Genomic DNA, 23,652 nt, shown 5'->3' with positions numbered 1-23,652 from the left:
TAATAATTTCTTTTTTTAAATCGTTTTATTAGGGGCTCATACTACTCTTATCACAATCCATACATACATCAATTGTGCAAAGCACATTTGTACATTCATTACCCTCAGCATTCTCAAAACGTTTGTCCTCCACGTAAGTCCCTGGCATCAGCTCCTCATTTCCCCCCCTCTCTCCCCACTCCCCCCTCCCTCATGAACCCTTGATTATTTCTAAATTATTATTTTGTCATATCTTACACTGTCCGATGTAATTATCTTTTTTTCACAGATATTTTTCTATATTTTTCCACAAATATTTTAAAATCTCGTGTATATAAATAAACCTTTTTTTATACGTAATTGAGTTTTTATGCATAACTGAATTTTCATACATAATTGACATTTTAATGCAGGAGAGTACCTCATAAAACCAAGTGAAATAACTTGAAAAAACAGTCCAACTAGCAATCATGTACCCTGAGAGGAGAATGTAAGCAATTCTAGCCAGTCATAAACAGAGCCATGACCATACCATGGCCCCTTTTACTGTGACATAAGTTCCAGGAGGCCAGATAAGAGTTTTAAATTTCCATTGGGATGTCAAGGAATTTTTAGTGAAATTTCCATGGAAGTCTTTTAAGTGAATGTGTCCAGGGAACTGATGAGGTAGTGTTCCCCCTTTGTTCTCCCACATTTTCAATTTGGTTCTATAATTCATTTGTAGTGGCAACTTGGAACTCAACAGATGAGGCTCACAATTATGGGGTTTATTAAGGGAAGTTAATAGGATACAATTCAGGTAAGAAATGCTTAGGATATAGCTGTTTAAGCTGGCTGGACATGTTAGCCTGCTAATACATTTCTAAAGGGCCTGCCCCTCCTCTATAGGCCTCAACCTAAGGCACTTGGCTTCAACTCTGTGGATCGGCAAACTTGGCTCCCTGAATTAAGTGCTCAGAGGGACCCCACTCCAGTAAGCCTCCTGTCCCCAAGTACTCAGCTTTAGCCGCTGTGTGGCCTGGGAGGGAAGTCCCCCACTCTGTCCCATGCTCTGCCTATCGGTTTTGCTGCTGTTGCTCCTCCCTCGCTCCTGTGGTATCAGAGCTGTCTCCTGGATCAAGGAGATTCACTGCACAGGGACCTTGGAAGTGTGGAGGATGCACTTCATGTGTTAGGCAGGATTGTCTAGAGAAACGGAACCAGTGACACACTCGTATGTGTGAGAAAGAACTTTCTACCAAGAGGTAATTTTATATTGAAAAAGAATCCCAGCTAAGCCAAACTGAAATCTATAGGTCTGATGCTAGCTGGATCTTCTGACTCACGTAGCTGAAGACTGATGACACAGAAAGGTGAAGCAATATACAGGGCGATCACAAGTCAGTGGGTGCAGAGTTGCGTGCATCCAAGGTTGGTGGCCACATGGCAGGGTGCCAACAGCTTGGAAGTTAGCTTCCATGGTCACCAGTCCACATGGGGCCATCACCTGGAGGCAGACAGTCCCAGCAGGATGAAGGCAAAGGACTAGAGAGGAAGTTGAAATTCCTCACTTGTCTTTCTTACAGATAAGGTCACACCCCAAAGAGGCATCATCAGGCTGTGACCTGATCAATAGGTTGGATTCCTTCCCTACACATTTACACAGGGTCAAGTTAACATAAAATCTAACTGCCATGCTCCATTCCTGGCTCTTGCTGGTAGTGAGATTTCCCCCTTCTTGCTCTCAAATGATTTACTTTATACTCACAGTTGAATGTATAATATAATCAGTATCTTCCCCCACCTTACCCAGACCCATCAGGGAAAAGTCCTTTGGTGGGAATTAAAAGAGACTATAGTTAGAAGAGCCACATTAAATAATTCACTGCTCTGTACTCCTAAATTTGATTTATTGTGTTGAGAATTTACGCATCAAAACCCACCACTAGTGCAACAGTTTCTACATGTATAATTTATTGGCATAGATTATCGATTACAGTAGTTTCTTTAAGAATGCTTACCAGATGCAGGTTTCCAGATGTGTGAGAGGACCTTACCAACCGAATGATTTGCTCCTTTCATTTGACAGTTGATAAAGATGGAACAAAATAAAACAATTTTCTGGTCAGTTCCAGAGCATTCCCATGCACACTGCACTGTGAGCAGTTTAATAATATCTCTTCAGGGTCTAAAGCAAGGGAACCCATTTAAATTACAGTTCCAGTTTTGTTTTTTCATAGATGAAGAACTGCCAAAATGCTAATGCTGAACGTCCCACAACTGCTCGGATCTCATCCGTGCAATTTCATCCTGGTGCTCAAGTGGTGATGGTTGCTGGGTTAGACAATGCTGTGTCGTTGTTCCAGGTATGCACCTGTAATGAGGATTTGTAGTTGTGAAAGTGATTGTTTCGGGGATAGAATACATCCATGGAGATAACCAAGAGAAACATTTTTCACTTAACAGGTTGATGGAAAAACGAATCCTAAAATCCAGAGCATCTATTTGGAAAAGTTTCCAATCTTTAAGGCTTGTTTTAGTGCTAATGGAGAAGAGGTTCTAGCCACGAGTACCCACAGCAAAGTCCTTTATGTCTATGATATGCTGGCTGGAAAGTTAATTCCTGTGCATCAAGTGAGAGGTAAGGTTTCTGTTGAATACACGCCGTTCATCCTGCCAACCCAATATGAGTTGAGTTGACATATTTACAATCACTTTTTTGTCATTGTGTTTTTGAGATTATATGCTTGAATGAAACTGTAAACTGATTTACTTACTGACTGACCATTTACTCTAAAGCGGAACTGTCTCCCTAGACCAGAAAAGCAGTTGGAAAACCTTGACTGTCAAAGCAGCTAATAATAAAGCAGGAATAGCTTGAACTTGGGAGTTACAAGTCCCAGGTTTCACATTTTCTGAACAAGTTTGACTTCTCTGATCTTTAGGAAATTTACATGTACTGTTCGTTAGTGTTTATTATAGTAGAACTTCAGTTTATAATGAAAGGAAATGAAACACTGCTTTTGGTGTTACATGACATACTTTGAAGAATTGGCCACAGTTGACACTTGAACAACCCAGAGGTTATGGACGCTAAACTATGTATAACTTGAATTTCCAAAACTTAACTGAATAGCCTGCTGTTGTTTTGGAAACTCACAGGGCCCGTTCTTTCCTGTCCTATAGGATCGCTGTGAGTTGGCATCAGCTCAGCCACAGTAGTTTCTTTTGAGTTTATTGACTGGAAGCTTTACAGATAACAAGGAGTCAGTTTACATATGTTTTGTATGTTATGTGTAATATGTATTGTAATGTGTGTTAAGTACCACATAAAGGCTGTACTTCCAATTAATGATAAAGCCCTTCACAAAAAGAGCAAGGCTTTAATGCCTGCTAGTTTACAAATGTCCTTTTCTTTTTTTGGCAATGGTCCAATGGATTTCAGCGAGTGGCTGCAGACCTCAATCTGCAGTTGCCTATCAGGCAACTACACTTTTTCATGTAATGCCAGAACTTTGTTGTTTGGGAGCACTTCCAGCATGGCCGGTGGCACTTGGTGTAGGCCTCATATTGTTCCTCAGGGGTTGTGGCATTGCACTGAAGAATACACTGCTGTGAGAGACGACCTTTTACTGAGTCGTCCCTTTGCTGGAGCAATCACTTGCTCTCTTAGAGATGATTAGCAGTGTCACAATCCTTTTGTGAAGTGGACTTGGGCAGTTCAAAGCTGCTATTGTGCAAGGGCCAACTGTACATAGAATAGGTGGAAATGTATCTTTTGCCTTTCGCCATTCTTCCCCTGGGACAACGTCACGAATCCTCTGTGAACCAAAGTCCTTGTAATGAGGTTGGCTGGGTTAATGTCATAAATCTTGGGAGGGAGTGCTGATAGGCGCTATAGCTCACTGGTAGCCTAGCCTCCTTATTAAAAACTATGTGTGGGATTGTAAAGAAGGGTTGCTCTGGACAGCCACTTTCCTATCAGTGACAGTGAGAAGCAATGAGGTGCTAGAAACAATTGAGATGGTTCTAACACCTTTGATCGCACTTCAAACCAGGCTGTCTCAACTTTCAATGCAGATTCTGACTCAGTGGGTCTAGGGTGGGGGGCCTGAGAGCCTACATTTCTCACAGACTCCTGATTGATGACAATGTTGTTGCTTCTTTGTGGATCTCAGTTTTAGTTACAATAATCTCCCAATATTGAAATAAAATAATATATAATAGGTTGGTTGGTTTGGGCCAGGTTCTTCCTTGCCGCTCCCACTGTTGGGAAAGACAAGCCAAGATATATGTAATCGGTGTGTGCTCGGGGCCCAACCTGCTAGGTGCATACTGTGTAGTAGGTGCCAGCCTCTTTTGAGACTTGTATTCATCTGTCCTGCCTAATGCATCCCATTCTCCCCATTATTCATAGTGGGAATGATGAAATAATAGGAATGATAGGTGAATTTTATTGGAGGGGATATGTTATTTTTCAGTCTCCCCTAACACAAGAAGGAAAACTTTGTCAACTAGTGGTGATCTAAGGACTTAAACATGTAAACTCTTCTTACCATAAATAATAATTTGAAGTGAAGAATACAAAGTTGATACAAATGGTACATTCCACTAGTTATTAAAGGGTTCATTAATCTGGGACCCACAAAAACATGCAGTTTCTTGATTATGTGTCTGGGGTTTGTGAAGTTGCATGTGAAAAGCATTATATTTTTATTTATATAAACCTCCAACTGAAGTTGAACATTTCCCCAAACTAGAAATGTATTTAACCATTACTCTGACTCACCAGACTGCCAATATATTCACAGCACAAAATCAGACTACGAACCCAGATGACTAGTTCAAACTCCAGAGCCAGTTTCTGTTGGCATCATTTTAAAAGGCGACTGTTAAGTGCTGTGTTTAGTCTTGAATAAACATTTAACAAAAGGAATTTGAGCATTTAGAAATCAAGTTATTTGGTCACCTGGCCATTTTGAATGTAAGTATTTGGATGTGTGAATCTTGGAGCCTTGTTTTTCTGTGTTAAACTCTGTAAACTTGAGGGTCACACATTGAGAGGTATGCACTAGTACTGCACCTAGTACCTGCCACTTGATCAGTGCTTGGTAATAGTGTCTGCCACCCTTGTTAGAGCAGCACATCATCTGTGTGATCACAGCCCACTGCACCTACCTGTGGTATTGGGCTGCCTTGGCATTAAATTGGTTGTTCCTGTTTTTATAATTGCTCAACTATTAACTTGAAAATCTCATCCCCACTTGGATGCATCTGCCTGTCATTTTTAAAGTATTCACATCTTCTTTCCCAGGCTATATTACACATTTTATATGACTCCTGTTTTGAGATTACTATTCTACAGTGGAGCTCTGGTGGCATAGTAGGTTATGTGCTAAGCTATTCAAGATTGACAGTTCAAACCCCTCAGTCCCTTCGTAGGAAAAAGATGAGGCTTTCTGTTCCAGTAAAGATTTACAGCGTCAGAAAACCCCGGGGACAGTTCTGCTCTGTCCTAAAGCATTACCTTGAGTCGGAATTGACCTGATGGCACCGAGTTTGGGTCCTGAGTTTATCCATAATGCCTACAGCTGAAATAGCCTGAGCAACTGATTTGATGCCCAAGTAGTTAACTTTCCTCGAGTTCCTTAGAATTGTCTTTTAAAATGATGCAATTATGCTGATATTAGTGTTGCTATCTTTGGTGAGGTCAAAAGCAAAATGCTATATACCTCTGCACTGGAGGTGTGGCTAAAGTACAGTGCTCTTTATAATTAATTGCACAAACAACTGCTGTCCTTACTTGCTGGAGGTCAAGTATTCTTTCTTGAAGACAACTTCCCCTTCTGAGTTGTCCAAAGAAATAAATTTATTTAGGCCAGAAGAGTAGGTCTTCCAGAGAGAGAGTAGAGAAAGCAGTAGAATGCTGGGTGAGTCTCGCACTTTGCTGCTGTTGCTGTCACATTGAGTTGGTGTTCACACAGGTCCTGCACACTAGGGTGGAACTTTGTTTCCTGTTGCTCCGAAGATGCCTGTACCGTCTGTGTTCCTGCTAGGGCTGTACTAGAGGCAGCTCTAGGCTGGCTCAGTTTCATTTTCTCATTGCCATCAGGGTTAGGTCTCAAGACTTGGAGGTTAAGCCTCACACTGTGTTAGAACTATCCTCCCTTCCTTGCCCAATTGTCATGTAGTGGTTTTTTTCTATTTAGAATTATGTAATGTAGCTAATACACAGGGTTAGACATACAGAGAAGGAGCTGTTCATCAACAGAAGCAATCACAGTGATCAGAGATAGGGGTCTTTGTTGGTCACAGGAACTCGGGTGTGATCCTCTGGCATCAGACGTAGAGTGTGGCGTGCAGTTTATACTGTAAACTCTCTCAACAAGGACTGCTAATAGCATCAAGATGATGTGTGTGGCGCCTTATGGCATTTTCCAAGGAGGAACAAAGTGTGATGGAGTACTGAACTCATGAGATTTTTCCAAATCCCTTTTCACTGACAATTAAAAAAAAGAAAATTTGAGTAGCAATAAATTCACATGGTACAAAAATCCAAGAGTATGCTAAGTCTCTCTCCATCCTTCTCCCTGAAGGTGGCCAGTTATACCTATTCTTGATGGATCCTTTCCATTAGGCAACTTTTTAATGGTGATTTGATCCTAAGCATTCTGATACCAGAAGGCATTTGCTGCATAGGGAGTGTGAATCTTCTAGGCATGAGAAAGTGGCATGACCCTCAGTGAGTAATTGAGTCTGGTTTATTTACTTAACTTATATAATACTCATCCTGAGAAGTGATTCAAGCTTTGAATACATTGACACATTGGTATTTTGTACTCTTTCAAGGCACAGTTAAGAACCAGTCTTCCATTTATCATGGAATGCTTAGTAGGTAGCGTGCAATACTATAGGTTGTGTTGCTGGTGTTCTATTTTTGGCTGGCAGTATATTTCTTCTCTGATAATGAATTTTGTGATATAGAAGTATAATTTGTCCCTTTAATTAGAGATATCATTACTTAACACTGGGAAAATTAGTTGCTATGTTTACTGTCAGAGATGGAATCTTGGCTTATAATTGAAAGGGTGAGTGTAAGCTAGAAAAGAGAAGCTTACTGAGCACTTTGTTAGTTTTCTGTTTGAGTCATGCTCAGTCATACACAGGGTCAGAGTTGCTCAAAGCCTCAGCCTAGATTTTAATTTAAGGCATGTTGACATTATTAAAGGTATGATCCCTTCAGGTGATGGTAAAAGCATTTTTGATCACCTTGTTAATCTTTGTAATTGATTTATCTCCTTAGGTTTGAAAGAGAAGATAGTGAGGAGCTTCGAAGTCTCCCCAGATGGGTCCTTCTTGCTCATAAATGGCGTTGCTGGATATACTCACTTGTTGTCAATGAAGGTAGGCTGTTACTGGTCCTTGGGATGTCTGTCTCCAGTAGGTGGGTGGGAGAAGTTGGGGAGATGTGAACATACAGGGGAAAGAAAATGAATAGATGCTGGAAGCTAGAGAACTAATTGTTCTTGTTCTACACCGTGTGATCCTTCCATACACTATCAGTAGATAAATAATACGTAACTTTTCTTTTAGACTAAAGAACTGATTGGCAGCATGAAAATTAATGGAAGGGTTGCCGCATCCACATTCGCTTCGGACAGCAAGAAAATATATGCCTCCTCAGGTGAGGGAACTTGGCAACAAACACAAGAGGCGCTTTGGGCATGCTTACAGTCCAGAGTCAACTGGAAACTGCATTTAAATTTCATCTTCCTTGTTTTTGTAAGAAATTGTTTTATTTTTAGAATATATTTTTCATTGTAATTTGACTACTTACTAAGATGAGTATTGGAGGGCTAATCACGTTAACACATTAACGTGTGTATGGAGGGGGTGGGGGATTGGAAGGAAGATGATTATTTTAAAAGACGGTTCCTTTTAAGACTTATTGCAAATTACTTAGAATTCTTACTCCTCTACTTGTAGTACTGTCCTTGAGTAGTGTTTTGAGTTTTCATTATTGGCTGTAAACCATTCCGATGCCATCCTCTCACTCTGTTATAACCTTGTTGCCCAAATCTCTACCCCAAGCTCTGTGTGCCTTCCACTCTGATGCTCTCCGAGAGGCCCATCTTTCGTTCCAAAGAGTCTGGGTCTTATTTCTTGAGACAGCTACCTGATCTCAGTGCTGCTCACGCTCTTTGGTGATGGGCACCTTGCAGTGATTTTGCCTCTGAGCTGAATCTGCAGTCGATGCAGGGCTTTAGACTTAATTTCATTTTACCTTATCAGGAGTGTGGACACGACAATATAAGTTGTTTTTTAAATGAGCTTAAGAATTTTTTTTTAATAAGAATTTTTTGAAAAACAAATTTTTATTAGTTTTTGTTTAAGTTGCAGACTTTCACGAAAGGTTGAGTCATTTACGTGCAGCTTAAAAAACCCACTACAATAAGATCAATAACACTTGTTTCCTGAATTAGTATTTATGAGAGGTAAGGGGTAACTGTTAGCTCAGAGTAACATTCCTGATGAAATGGCCCCTGGGTCGTGGGAGAAGACAGCCAGCCCACTGACATTTTGCAGTATCCCTGACTGTGGCCGTGCCAGGGTGTGGATGTGGGAAGAACCACAGTCATCCTAGCAGCTGATACTGAGCTTGCTGTGCGCCATGTTTTCTTTGCATGGCTCATTGTTTGAATTCTTAGCATTTATCTCTGAGGCACGGGATTTGAATAACATCCCAGGCCAAGTGAAGTGAAGTTGGAGGTGGAGGCTAGGATACTGAAGTCTTTTTAAAATCAAGTACAACAATTTTGATTTAATATAATGTGAAATAAGTAGACTTTAGCATGACAAGGAATGGTTTGTTGAAAGTTTCACGTTTGAGAACATTATCCCTTAAAGTTTCAAATCCCTTTTAAAATTAGGATGATTGATTTTTCAAAACTTTCTTGGAGATTTTATGTCTAATATAAAAATATTATGAATATAAATGCTGGGGGAAATTGAGCACTAAAGCAAGCAGATGAAGTAGATGAAGATATAGATTATTTTCAGATTTGATCACTGCTGTGGTGGCCTTAATACATTATAAGAAAGGTCCTAAGAGCAGGGAGGGCATAATAAACTAAGAACTGCTGATGATGTCATGGTGGTGATTCTCTTGCCTTCCTTACTGTCTGGATTATTTCTTGTGTCATTATCATTGTGATTTTCTAAGTGTCCTAGCTTTATGTACTAGGTATTCTACTACCTGTTGAGTAGCCCTGGTGTGGTCAGTGACTAATACACTTGGTTGCTAACCACAAGATGAGTGGTTTGAACCCACCAGCCACTGTGAGGCAGAGAAGTATGGCAGTCTGTTTCCATGACGATTGACAGGGAAGCCCACAGGGCAGGGCTGCCCTGTCCCCAAGGCTCTCCAGGTGTCAGACTTTACTTCAGAGCTGGGATAGTCTGATTGATGGTGACAGAACTATGTTGATAGGTGTTTAAAAAATTTTCCCTTGAATTCTTGTTCTAAGAATTTTATTTGAGTGGAATAATTAGCTTTACCCAAAAACTTAAACTATGAGTTTTTGTGCTTTTTTGGTTTATTTCACTAGAAGCCTAAAGGTACTATTTATTAATGAATGAATTAATGGAGGATAGAGTTTTCTGTATGTGAGTGTATATGAGAAATGCTTTTAGAAATAGAATGTGTTCATTTTTTATTAGTTTATTGTACTGTTCACTTCCAAATTTTCTTGTCCTCCAATTTAAAAATGAAACTAGCTGGACTTTGATTTTGTCTTTAATGCAGGGGATGGGGAAGTTTACGTTTGGGATGTGAACTCTAGGAAGTGCCTTAACAGATTTGCTGATGAAGGCAGTTTATATGGATTAAGCATTGCCACGTCGAGGAATGGACAGTACGTGGCTTGTGGGTAAGTAAAGAGGTGTGTGTGTAACACAACCTTAGTCATATTCTGATTGTGGGCAGATACTTAAGAATTAACTGTACTAGATGGCACGTAGTTCTGTTTGTATGCTGTTTGGAAATAGGAATTCCGCCAAAACAGGTGAGCCTTGGGCAGGCAGGCAGGTGGGAAGGAAAGGAAAAGAAAGGAGGAAAGGAGCAAACAAATTGCCTTGATTTGATTCCAACTCACAGCAAACTTATAGGAAAGACACAGAAGCACTGCGTCAATACTATTTCCATCCCTTTGGAAAGTTGTGTGGGATAGTGCTAGTCCAGTTACTATATTGATAATGAAACTGAGGTTTAAGAGGGTAGGTAGGTAATTTAAGTTCTCTTTATTAGTTGTTAGGAAGTTGAGTGTCGGCAGGACTGGATCTGAAACTCAGGTTGTTTCCCATTTCTGTTTATTTTGAAAGGATATTGACTGCTTCCAGGGCTATAGAAAAGGTTGAGATTCTTTAGGGCTGGAATTTAGTAATCCTTTGGAATCGACTCGATGGCAGTGAGTTTGGTTAGATGGAACATATAAAATGGATTTTACTTTTTAACAAGTCATCTAGAGACTCTTTTCGGGACACGTCTGTTACAGTTTTGTTAGACATACTGGCTCTGGAGCTGGCCATTCTGAGGGTATGCACGATTCAGAGAGCGGAAGAGTAAAGGCTGGAAATGGGAGAATTTCAGACTTATGAATGAAACACAGATGGGCTGTGGCCTAATTGAGGTAGGCTATAGAGCTAAATGGGGCAGGTAGGACATGTGGAGGTCTTACGTAGGCCTCATCAGAATTTGGATGTTAGACTGAGTTGAAAGAGAAACATCACAGGTTTCTGAAATCAGGAGAATCCTAAATCCAATCTGATATTTTAGCGTTTGCAGTAGAGACTAATTATGACAGTGTTGACGAGAAAGCAGAGGGACCGGAGCCCTGAGGTCATTGCCGTCATCCAGGCAGCAGGTAAATACATAGGCTGTCAGTAGGGCAGGGGGCATGGGGGTGGGGGAGGTGGGCAATCGGTGTTTCCAGTGTATTTGCTGTCTGCTTAGAAAAGCAGGTGGGAGAGAAGCAGAACTTCCGCGTGTGGAAGTTCCAGGCCTGAGTGCCCAGAAGAGTGGAGCAGAACTTTTAGGGGACAAGAGTCAGTGAAGAGGTGACTGTAAAGGTGATGCAGGTGAGAGGAGAATCTTTATAGAGTTCAGAAAGGGTGGGGTGTTGTGTTCTGTTTTCATTTTGCTTAATCTGAGGATCTGTAGGGCTTCTATTGTGTCTTAGAAGCCTCAGGCTGCCTCATAGACTACTTTCAGTGCCAATGGAGGAGGAGAAAAAACCTATTGTATATATTTGTGTATAAGCCAAGTTTTCCAGCACATTTTTAAGCAGTTTTTGTGGTAAAATTAGGTGCCTTGGCTGATACTCGGTTCGGTATGTCCTCGAGTATATACAGAAGACCCCACAAAGATAGGAATGGAACTGAAGCGGTGAAGGTTTCAGGCAGCCCCAGGGGTTGGGCTTTTCTGAGTCCCTCTGCGGCAGCTGTTGCACGTTGTGCTGTGATGGTACTTCGGCTTTCCTGCCCTTAACAGTCCATTAGCAGCTTGCCAGATGCTTGGTATTTCTTTCAGTGTGGTTCTTGGACCCCCTCCTTCCAGCATCAGTGTACCTGTAGTTATGATTATGAGCAAAGACTGTTGGCCTTTATCCCAGGTGCATGCGTCTGAGTGCTGGAGTGGGATGGGGCACAGGTGACCCAGGAATTGACTGTACAGACTAGGTGATTGTTACACACTGTAAGGCTTGAGAACCAGTCACTGGTCTGCACTGATCTCTACTTCAGGTTTCTCAACCGCGACACAGTGGGCTGGATCATTCTTCGTGGTGGAGCTGCCTGGGGATGGTAGAACATTAAATTGCCAGATGCCCATCACATCCCCTTCCTGCCTACTACCCCACCACCATCCTTGTTGTGACAACTGAGGTTGTCCTATCTCCACTGGTGGCGTAGTGGTTATGCACTGGGCGGCTAATTGCTATTGTCTTCAGACATTGCCAAATGTCCCCTGCTTGATAACCATGCTCTTCTACCTCTAGTTTCCCCATGGCCTTGTGTGTTCTCTGTCTTTTGTCCCATGTGTCCGAGTGTCGGTCTGCAGAAGAGACACGCCTACTTGCTGTCGTGACTTCTAAGAGGGAACCCGGTGGCACAGTGGGTTGAGTACTCAACCAAGCAGTAGTGAAGGTGAACTGCACAACTGCTCTGGAGAAGGGGGTGGTAGTCTGCTGCATGCTTCAGGACAGACTGTCTTGAAGCCCCAGCGGAGTCTCCTCTACCCTCCAGGATTGCCGGGAGTTGTAAAGACTCCCTGGCAACTGGTTCTTTTTGGGAAAGCTTTGTATAGCAGGACATACTGTGGTGGTTCGTCTGGTAATGGGAATGTAGCATTAGGAAGAATATTTATTTCTCCCCTTGTTCTGCTCTTCCTCTTAGCTGTGATAGCCTGATTATTTTTCCCACTTGGCATCTGCCTTCCCAGGCCCTGGTTTGAGTCCTGCCTCTTCCACAATGTGTTGTTACCTAGAGTGACTTCTCTCATACTGATGTTCCTGTTTCCTTTTCTGAGGTTGCTCACATATGCAGCTGACTGCTACATTGTAATCTCATTATTTCATGCCAGACATGTACATTTTTTCCTGGAATATAATGCTTCTGATATACTTTGCTTATTGCTAGACATAATGGCTGGCATTTACAAAACACCTACTAACCATTCCTAGTAGAATATTAAAATCAATTCTATTCCATTAACACAAAGAACATTACCAAACTAAATTTCTATATATAAAAATGCATGATTTAGGCCATCTTGAGTCTACTAAGTTAAGCAGTGATCTGTTGTGTATTTGTTGGCATTCTTTAAGGCTTGGCTTGTGTTTGTGGTGCTAAGAAATTACTATAATTTATATTTAGAAAAGCATCATATTGATTATAATTTTTTCACTTTAAGGTGTATTTAGATATAAATTAGTTTTTAGCAAGAAAAAGGATAATATAAGTTACAGTGTATGTATACATTGGGTTAAAGTAAAAATATATAAAGAAAAACATGAAATTTTTATACTAAGGATACCAAGGGCTTCAAAAGGTTGATGGAAAAGTTCCATTATCTTTTAATTCCTTATTTAATTCCTCAATCCCACAAACTTTCTATAGCCCCTTTGTTGACTCTTTCTCCTGGGTGGTTAGGATGGAATACATACATCCAGTGAGTGCAACTGGAAACTGGTGGGAAAGTGTATGTGCTAGTAGTTTGAAAGAGAACTTTTGAGCTAAATGATGCTAAATACATTACTAATTAAGTTTCTATTAAATACATGCCTAATTGCTGTATCTTATAAATAATGCCCATAAAATGAAGGTAGACTTTGCCTTGAGTTGAAAATCTTTCATTTATAAAGTTTTTGTGTGAATGCTCCTGTTGATAATGTACAAACCAGGTGATTAGGATTAGATTTTTAAGAGTGTGGGATATGATTTGTTGCTGGCCAGTGCTTTAGTCAACTTGAAGTACATGGTCACTGCCATACCCCTTGACTGTCCATATTCCTGGAGAAGTGAAACTAAGATGTCTGTTAGTTACTGTGGTTGGTCACCACTGTTTTAAACGTCCTCACAAACCTAATGAAACAGGTTGGGGTCTAAATAAGATCAGGAGGAGGGTTATTTGTGTATTAGAAGGAAAGGTAGAATGTAAGAGAGGAGAACAGCTCTGTTTACCTTTGCATCCCAAGCATCTAACTAAAACTAGTGGCTGGCATAGAGTTGGCGTGCAGTAAATACTTAATGAAAGAATAAATAATGGAGATTGTATGTGTTTTTTGGATTTTCTAGCTAGACCAGTTGATCAGCTGCCCAAGGTAACAAAAGGATTGGCGTGGAATTAGTGCCTCTAGCTTTTTGTCTTGTTGTCTTGGATGAGCTCTCTGGTTGCTGTCTCTGTCACACACCGTGATTCCTGTAAATACCAGCTTTTGTGGGCTAGCATCTTTGTTCCGTTAGGTGGTAAGAACCCTTTTGCTGATTTTTAATCTTTTGTATTTAATAATGCACCACCACCCCCTTTTCTCTTTGCAGTTCTAATTGTGGAGTGGTAAACATATACAATCAGCAATCTTGTCTCCAAGAAACAAACCCAAAGCCGATCAAAGCTGTAATGAACTTGGTCACAGGTGTCTCCTGTGTGACCTTCAACCCTACTTCAGAAATCTTGGCAGTTGCTTCGGACAAAATGAGAGAAGCAGTCAGACTGGTAATACTTCTTCCTTCTTTTTTAACAGTGGTAATTTAAAAAATTAAATTGAAACGTAGAAGGGTAACAGGAAAGGAGGGGAGAGTGTTGTATTATTTTTAAAAGAAGGGCTTCTTGTGAAGGAAAGTCATTAGTAGTGTAGCTTTGGGGTCTGGTTGTTGGACATGACACACATGGCTGCTCAGTTTGTCGGTTGGTTTGGGAAAGCTGTGCTGTCCGTTCTCAGTTATCTCTTGACTGATCGTCCTCTTGTTCGTTCTTTCAGCATGAGCTCTGCTATAGCGAGGTGGATGTTTAAGATGAAAGCTTTGGTCCTCTTGTTTTTCTTGCTCATTTACTTTGTTTTGAAGACTGTTTTTAGAATAAATTGAACTTTCAAGAAAAATAGACTCTGCCATTTGAACAGCTATCTAACACTTGTAACGATGCTTCTGTGTCCAGAGTCCCTGAGACACCTGCTCTGCCCAGGCTGACAGACTCTAGAGAACCGCAGGACTCTCTCGCAGCTCTGACTCACTACAGGGAAAGGGGGATTCCCAGCAGTTTCAGCCAGCAGAGCAGTTATAGGTGTATAGTCAGAGTCCTGCGATGTGCTTCTAAGGGGCCTCCGCCCGTGGAGCCACACCAAAACCAAAGCCATTGCCTTGGGGCCGATTCTGACTCAGCCACCCTCTGTGGGGTTTCTGAGGCACTAAGTCAGTCAGGAGCAGATAGCCTCAACTTTCTTCCTTAGAGTGGCTGGTTGTTTTGAACAGTCAACCATGACGTCAGCAGTCTACTTGCTGTTCTGATAGTGCCATCAGGGCTCTTGTGAAGTCACACAGACACGTTTAATCCCATGCGATACCATATTTCATGAGAGACACCATGCCCAAGATGCTTGTTTTGGGCCAGTCACATAAGTACTACCTTCTGCTTAGGACATACCAACAGAAGCCTAAGACCACATCGTTTGTACAGTTTAGCCAAAGTGAGCGCCTGTACCCTTAAGGGAGCATTTTATACCATCTGAGTTCCTGGATACCATTCAAGGGCCAGCCATGTCGGCAGGCTTTTCTAAAGATAGCAGTCTTAGGCTTAGTATACTAACCCCTTTCTGTACCATGCCCAAGCTCTACTTGCGTGTCACCCCCTCTCTTGGACATTTCTCACCCCTTTAGGCAGAACCACTATTCATCCAAGTGGTGTAGAACTTTGGATAGCTGTGTTGCCTTGTGTGTGCCATCAAATTGTAAGTGTTTTCCAAAGACTTGGGTTATTTTGACTGTGCCCACTTAGCAAAGAGACTTGGGTATAGTATATATCTTAACAGCTTTGTATAACTGTGCTCAGGTTATAAAGATTTAGGGAAAGTTCTATTAAAAATTCTTGAGCCATCTAGTAGTTCTCAGTATTAACTTATTCAAAGGCAACAGCTCATAATTGACAGACTTGTGATTCTAGATTCCATATTTTTCTACTGCTTTAGGGGTTTTCTTACTGAATTCCTTAGAGCCCTGTGCACGCAGCATAGCAGCCTCTTTTGGCAGAAAGGGCAATGAGGAGACTAAGCTGCTCCCTGCTCTCACGGAGAAGCTTCATTGTTACCATGATAAAAGTTTGGAGTCTGAACACAATTGTGTGTGTGTGTGTGTGTGTGTGTGTGTGTGTAGAAAGGATTCTGGTGGAAAAAGTGTTTGAGAGAAACAGGTTGAGTTTTATTACCTTAATGAATGAATCCTTTTATAAAATGAGAAGGATCTAATTCAAGTCAGTTTTTAAAGCCCTCATTCCTCTGTCATTGTAATGGCTGTAAATTGTTCTAGAAAGCTGCGAGAGTCTCTTTTGACATACATTCTGCAAGACGCATAGTAGTTGGTTCTGCCTAGTTTGCTTCAGTGATCATGATGGCATTTATGTTTTTTTTTATTTTGACAAAACCACACAGGGAATTCGTTAGTAGCAGCCAAATCACATTTTTAAAATAGTAGTCAACCATGATATCTAATGGAAAGAAGCCAGTCATAGCAGCTTCCGATTGCCTCACTGCAGAGTGAGTATCATGCAATCGCTTATAATAACCCAAACCCTTCTGTTAATTACCCTCTCGCAGAGCAGTCAGTATCAATCTGTGCCGTGTGGCGGTGGAAGACCCAGAAGCTAAATGAGTACTGCATTTGCAATCTTGGGTGTAGTGGAAAGTTGTAGAATTTTTAATCCATTAAATCAAGTAGTATGTTGTTTACTTGTTGAATTTTGATATATGGGTGCTTAAATACAGAAATGGTTATTAAAGATAAAGGGAACTAATTGAGATAAAGGAGTTGGCTCTTTCTGGTACTTCTTTCAAAGTTCAATTAACACTTTAAAATAGGAACCATATCAATGTAAGACATGAAAAAATAATTTATAAATTATCAAGGGTTCGGGAGGGAGGGGAAAAATGAGCTGATAACCAAGGGCTCAAGTATAAAATGTTTGGAAAATGATGGCAACAGATGTACAAATGTGCTTGATACAATGGATGCATGTATGTATTGTGATAAGAGCTGTATGAGTCCCCAATAAAATGATTGAAAAAGAAATAAGTGGAATCAAACAATAATACACACACACACACACACACACACACACACACACCATAAAGAGAGATGGGAACACATCTAAGTGCTTATCTGATGGAATCATTGGCCTGAGAGATTGATTACACTGAAGAACTTTGTAAGAAGATAACTTTGTTAGGAGGATATTGTAAAACTCCCCCTGCTCCCACCAGATATCCAAGCCAGTGGAAGGGGTGACATTTAAAAAGAAATTATTGACAAACTGATGTTTATCTTCCACCATGCATCGCATGATGTGTGGCCACCATGTGTGATCATATGGCTCATTTGTTGAAGGAAGGCAGCACATCAGTGGCAGCACCGTGCAGTTTACATCACTGACCTTGTTAGCATAGTACTTCTAGGGTTCTGCTAATTCAGTGACAGAAGTAAATACACAGCTTCCTTCTGGTAAAAATAGGCTTTAAAACTTTGCTGTGTATCTTGTTCCTCAGTTTTTGCCTTGTACTGAGCTTTCTATTTGTAATAAGCAAGTGACAAAACTATAACGTTACATGAATTCAAATTATGAAACTGGGCTTTCTAATATATGTTGGAAATAAGGATGGCTTAATTGAATTGATTATCTTTAAGAACTCAACGAAGTAGAAAGATTGGTCCCAGTGTATTTTGATTCTGAAGAGTCAGAAAAGCAGCTCCTCAAACTTCAAAATTGTGCTGGGAAAGTTGTGAGCAAATATCTGAGGCATCGTTTTAGTGTCAGGTGGCAGATGTGACAGAAGGCACAGGGCAGCCATGGTTTTGGGATGCACAGCAGTGGGTATCTCCTGGTGCTCTGCTGCCGCAATGCTTTGGACCACTTGTTGGTGCATGCTTATGTAAAGATGCAAACTTATAATAACCTGCACAAAACACAATAAGCCACACCACTTGTCAAAAGTTATATAATTGTATTCTCAAACTAAGTGTAATCCATTTTGTTGTACCCGTATTCTGGCTTCTCTGTGTAAAACACAGTATCTGCTTTTTTTGTTTTTGAAATGGTTTTTAAAAAGTAATTTTTAACATTTAAAGTAATTTCTTAAAGAACCTGTGTAGAGAGTGATGTTTACGAACTTTAAACGTTAAAATCAAATCAGGGAACTACCAGCTTAAATGGGTCAAGGCCACGTCGCATTAATACTAATGCCTTCACATTGATGACACACTTGCTGTACAAGTAGAATCTACCATCTGGCAGAGTTGAGAATAATTAACATGACTTGGAGATTGACTGTAAACTTTAGTTTCTTGACAAAACAGTCAGTAGATACGTGTATCAGGGAGTTAAACCTTAATTTGTGACTTATTGGAACTTATTTAATAGGTGTTTATAACATAGAGTTTTATGTAATAGTTATCTATGAAAACCACCTTAATTGAATGGTTAATCTGCACTGCGCAGATAAAACGGCCTCCTTCATATTTATCCTATCTTTTCACTATGAAAAGATATCTTTTTACTGGATCAGTAAGTTCCACCATCGAGTTTTTACGTTCGTGTCTTCATTCAGCAAACATGAGTCTACCATCCACCAGTTAGAGCCATATTTAAAAATCCCTTTTCTCCACTTCCTTCAAGTAATAGCACATTGAAAAGCAAAATGTAATTTTGGAATACTGTGTTACATTAAAGAATTGCATTTCCTACATATGCTATAGTTGAAAGAAACGTGGACCCAGTTTGCAAAATGAATATATTCAACAAAAGGGTGGAATGAAGTCTGAAGTTTAAGAAACATGAATTTCTAGTTCATGCTGTTGGAGTTTTTGTCTTTTTTATCTCCGGCAGGTTCACCTTCCTTCTTGTACAGTGTTTTCCAACTTTCCAGTTGTTAGAAAGAAGAATATTTCGTTTGTTCATACCATGGACTTTTCTCCTAGAAGTGGATATTTTGCCTTGGGCAACGAGAAGGGCAAAGCCCTGCTGTATAGGTAGGTATTGTTTAAAAGTCAGAGTTAGAAACTGTTCTTGACAGTGTGAAGAGAGACCATTGCCACATTCTTGGCTTTTCAAAAGTTGTGTAGCATTCAGCTTCACACTTCATCCTTATTTATCACATGCCTTCTCTCATAAAATATTAAGTAGCTAAAAAGTTCGCCTGGAAATGTTGTTTCCTACCTCCTACACATTTTGAGGAGGTAAGCTTGAGCAAAAGTAGCCATTGTAATAATAGTGCCACTTTCTTAGTGTTCAGATTTAATACTTATATTAACTTTGGTTCGCTTAACAATCCTTTATTTACACCACTAGATGTAAGTAATTTTTTAAAGATTCCCCACCCCCTAGCTGTTAAGCTCTAAATAACAATGTTAACTACAAAGGTATCCAAGAAGTATATGCTCTGTCCTGTTTCTTTCCTTACCAGATATCTTTAGCTGTACAGCAGGAGCAAGCAGCATCTAACTGCATCCATGCCGGAAGACCTAGGTGTATTGTTGGGGAGAAGTAGAGAGCTTGCCACGGGAAACCTGAGCAGGCAATCCCAGCTCCTCCCTGGCTCTGTGTACAGGCGCCGAGTGCCACTCAGAGTCCTGCATTTAAGTGTTGTAGGGAAGGCCCGCTCTCAAAATGGAATCTGGGCTGAAGAAAAGGAGGAATTTAAATTGGTTTGAAGTAGATGCTTGTGAAAAGAGATTATAGCAAACAGTAATGTGATTTAAGGTTCTATTTACTCTGAAAGGAAAGTAGGTTATAGCAGGAAAATTGAGAATTCCACCAGTCTCACTTCAGTCACCTTTTGAGCGATTCTCTCACGGTTTTATAAAAGGATGCAGATTCCTACTGCACTTAAATTCTCTTCCAAAATTTTAGTTCGTAAAGCAATTGAATTTTCCTCTTCTCCAGAGCCTGGTTCTTTAGGGTGTGACTGCTTCGAGCTGTCTTGCAAGGGCGTGGATTGACACAGTGGTTCTCTTGGATGTGGCTGATAGAGTATTTTATAGCAAGTTTACTGCTTTTATCTAAAATCAGATGCAAGGATCTGTCAGATTCCAGAGTCTGAACCTAGGTGCCTGTGGAGAAGGATTGCGACAACATGGCTGTTTTTGCATAAAACGCTGCTGTGAAAAAAATAATTAAATCCTCTCAAGTGCCGCCATTCATCAATCTGATTAACAATACTGTGGGTAATTACAAAGTTTTTTAGATGACTTATCTTTATTTTTTCAGGTTGCACCATTACTCAGACTTCTGAAGAGATTATTTCAAGTAAGAAGATAACATTCTAATGAATCATACAGGTTATAAAATCATACCTATTGCTGTCAGTGGGGAGAAGGCCACAGTGGTTCACTGGTTTCTGTGTCCCAGGGAGTGGGGTGGAAGGAGGCTAGGAAAAATCTAGATAGACTTGAGGATTCCTTGGGAGTTTCTTGTCCCAAATCACAAGAGTCTAGCTCTGCTTTTTAAAGGCTATATGTTTAGTTTAATGCTCAATAATGGGTATCAAAATTGTAATTACTAAATGTTCAATCTACAGGAGAGAATAGGTTTACCAGATAGCTGTCTTCAGATAGAAATGTATCTTGTCGAAGCGCAAATCTTTCTTTAAATATGTACTTTTTTTTCTGTGCAGTTTTTAATTGTAGAAAAAGATAGCATTTGCCAAATAGAATGTTTCATGTGTATAATTCAGTGATGCTACCTATAGTAATTTTGTTGCACAAACTTCACAAGTATCCAGTGCTGAATTGGTAACCACTGTTACACTTTGGTCTCTGTACATTTGCCCATATTAAGTATTTCATAGAAGTGAGACCATACAATATGTCCTTTTGTGACTCACTTCATATTAGGATATCCCGAGTAATACTCTGCTCTCTATTAATTCTATTTTTTTAATCATGAATTTGTATATATAACATTTTGTTTATCCATCTGTTGAGGGACATATTGGTTGTTTAAAATTTTTTTATTATACTGCGATGAACACTAGTACACATGTAACTGTTTACGTCATTGTCTTCAAGTCTTTTGTGAATACGTGGGTAAGTCAAAAAGTATTGCTATGGAAACCAGGTTGTTAGGTGCCATCAAGTTGGTTCTGACTCATAGCAGCCCTGTGTACTACAGAGTGAAACACTACCTGGTCCTGTGCCCTCCTCACAATTGTTTTTATATGTATCCATTGTTGGTACTGCTGTGTCAATTTCTTGCTGAGGGTTTGCCCCACTACCGTACTGAGCATGATGTCCTTATCCAGGACTGGTCCCCCGACAGCATGTCCACAAAGTATGTGACATGAAGTCTCGGGATCCTTGCCTCTAAGGAGCATTCTGGCTGTAGCTGTACTACTTCTAAGACACATTTGTTTATTCTGGAATTCCATTGTACTTTGAATATTCTTCTCCTGCACCACAATTCAAAAGCATCGATTATTTTTGGTCTTGCGTATTCATTGTCCAACCTTCACATGCCTATGAAGCCATTGAAAATACCCTGGTTTGGGTCAGATGCACTTTAGTCCTCAAAGTAACCTCTACTTTTCAACACATTAAAGAAGTCTTGTGCAGCAGATGTCCCAACACAGTGCACTGATGACTCTTGACAGCTGCTGCCAGGAGCACTGCCTGGGTCCGAGCGAGCCTCAGTAACTTCAGTGTTCTCTCCGTTCCCATGATGTCACCTGTTGGGCTTACATTGAACTGTGATCTCTACTGAAGGCTGCTGCAGTCCTTGGTCTTCATCAGCAAGTTTAAGTCCTTACTTTCAGCAAGCAGGGTTATGTCTTCTGCATATCACAGGTTGTTAATAAGCCTTCCTCCAACCCTGAGACCACATTTTTCAGAAATCGTAGAACCTTTTATTAAAAACAAAAATGTCAAAATCTGAAGCTACTATTTCTTAGCCTATTCTCCTATAGCTACGCACACCTGAAAGTGATGTTTCCATCTCTAACCATTCCCAGAAGAATTCTCTCCGATTTACCCCATGTCAAAATGACAGTTTTGACATCTTGGAACATCTAAACTGGTTTTTGTGTGTTTTTTTTTTTTTTTTTGTTGGTGTTATTTTTTTAGTTTTGGGAGCAAAAAACTGAAGAGGCAAGATGAGGGCTGATGGGTAGAATGGAGTAATGTTTCCTAATGAGATGTTTATAGCACAACCCTTGCTGCTCCTGCAGAATAAGCAGGTATTGTGATGAAAAACAACCTCTGGGCCCAACTTTCTTAGCTTATATATATATAGGCTAAGAAAGTGTGGAGCCCAACAGGGCAGTTTTCAATTTTCTTAAAACTTAAGTTTTAAGAAACCCCCTGTGATTATCTGTGTCCTTAAGAACAGAAAAGTGGGTGAAGGAAGACATCAGACAGTGTAAGACATGACAAGTTAATAATTTAAAATTATTAAGGGTTCACATGGGGGAGGGAGGGGGGAAAATGAGCTCATGCCAAGGGCTCAAGTAGAAAAATTTGTTTTTAGAATGGTGATGGCTACAAATGTGCTTGACATGATGGGTGGATAGATGGATTGTGAAAAGAGTTGTATGAGCCCCCCAATAAAATTATTTTAAAAAAGTAAAACCAAAGAGTTGTATGAGCCCCCCAATAAATGATTTTAAAATATATATCTTAGCAAATTATGCTTTTAGAATCTCTAATAAAATAGTGAAATATTACCCAATTTAACTCTCAGAAGCCACTTATTTTGATTTATTTGATTCATATTTTTAAGGCACCCTAATGAGACTTGTGCACATTACTAAGAGAACTTCTTCATACCTGTCCACCATTAGAGACATGTTTAAATATGTTTTGTTTGGAATAAACTCTGGTGTGTGTATAAACTGCAGTCTTCGTAGCAATACTTTTTGGCTTGCCCTGTGTGCTTACGAAGTGGAATTGCTGGATCATGTGGCAACACTAGGTTGAACTGTTTTGGGCCCCCCCACTCTCACACCAGCTCTATTTTGTATGTTTCCTGGAGTTTTACACGTGGCTTCCTTGAATCACGAACAGCCCTGATGGTACTGAGGGCTAGGTCTTGGGCTGCTCACTGCAAGGCTGGCAGTTTAAATGCACTATCTACCCTGGAAGATACATATATAGCCTTTCTCTTAGGGCGGAGGGCATACACACACACATACACACACATTTATATGTATTAGTCCAATTGATGGTGCTGGTGTTTTGGTGCCCTAAGTTACACAGGTAGATGTTGCCTGGCTACAGGACATTCTGAAGTTGAGCTTTGATATTGGCTTGTTTATCTTCCTTGAGATTCATGAATACTGAAGAGAGACTTTCAGAGTACAGAAGAAGGTAGGGTTACATAGGGAAAGGATTTTTTATAGAGGAATTTTGAACAAAGCTTTAGCCAGACAGCAGTTCAGCTAGCCCACCTGCCAAAATTACATTGGCAGTGTGTGGTATTTGTTGATGACTGGTAGCTGGTATATTATTTCTTCTGTTCTTTCCCTAGATCCATTTGAACCATGAGAGAAGCCCATCCTGAGACATCTTGAGAATTTGTTCTGTATCTGTGATAATTTATAGTGATGTATTTTGCCAGCTTTGCTCATTTATGTTAACAGAAAATTCTTAATAAACACATGACATACCTATTTGAAAATCTGTATGTGATTTTTACACGCGTGTGCGCACACTTGAATTCATTCAATTTAAGACTAAATATGATTGGAAACACCAGTGTACAGCCAAAAGTACTGGCAGATAATATATTTCAAGGTTAATCCTGATTAACATTATCATCTTTACCAGCATCCGTCTCCATGTTCCAAGGTACCGGCTAAACACAGGCTTGGTGAGCTATAGGAATCGGTTGCTTGGTAGGAGAGCAATTATGGACTTGTACTCAGATGCTTGTCAGTGTTACTTGAG

The 23,652-nt window shown here is 40.3% G+C and overlaps 1 protein-coding gene across 2 annotated transcripts in view; it reads left to right on the top strand.

The window, feature by feature from the left end:
• UTP18 (UTP18 small subunit processome component) overlaps positions 1 to 23,383 on the top strand; it is a 34,015-nt gene extending 10,632 nt beyond the window's left edge. Inside the window, exons 6-14 of one of the 2 annotated variants that reach the window (XM_045299763.1) lie at positions 2,199 to 2,324; positions 2,425 to 2,599; positions 7,262 to 7,362; positions 7,552 to 7,642; positions 9,764 to 9,887; positions 14,053 to 14,227; positions 18,602 to 18,744; positions 19,982 to 20,052; positions 23,234 to 23,383. In XM_045299763.1, coding sequence (XP_045155698.1) covers positions 2,199 to 2,324; positions 2,425 to 2,599; positions 7,262 to 7,362; positions 7,552 to 7,642; positions 9,764 to 9,887; positions 14,053 to 14,227; positions 18,602 to 18,744; positions 19,982 to 20,006 — 960 coding nt within the window. In that variant the 3' untranslated portion in view covers positions 20,007 to 20,052; positions 23,234 to 23,383. The remainder of the gene's footprint in view (positions 1 to 2,198; positions 2,325 to 2,424; positions 2,600 to 7,261; positions 7,363 to 7,551; positions 7,643 to 9,763; positions 9,888 to 14,052; positions 14,228 to 18,601; positions 18,745 to 19,981; positions 20,053 to 23,233) is intronic. The other variant, XM_004707038.3, reaches the window with a different exon arrangement.
• Positions 23,384 to 23,652: the final 269 nt, after the last annotated feature.

This window comes from Echinops telfairi, unplaced genomic scaffold, assembly GCF_000313985.2.
Source record: "Echinops telfairi isolate 266 unplaced genomic scaffold, ASM31398v2 ScPeMD7_7458;HRSCAF=8496, whole genome shotgun sequence".
NCBI classification, from domain to species: Eukaryota; Metazoa; Chordata; class Mammalia; order Afrosoricida; family Tenrecidae; genus Echinops; species Echinops telfairi.
Note: the sequence above shows the minus strand (reverse complement) of the source record. Positions and strands in the feature narration are given on the sequence as shown.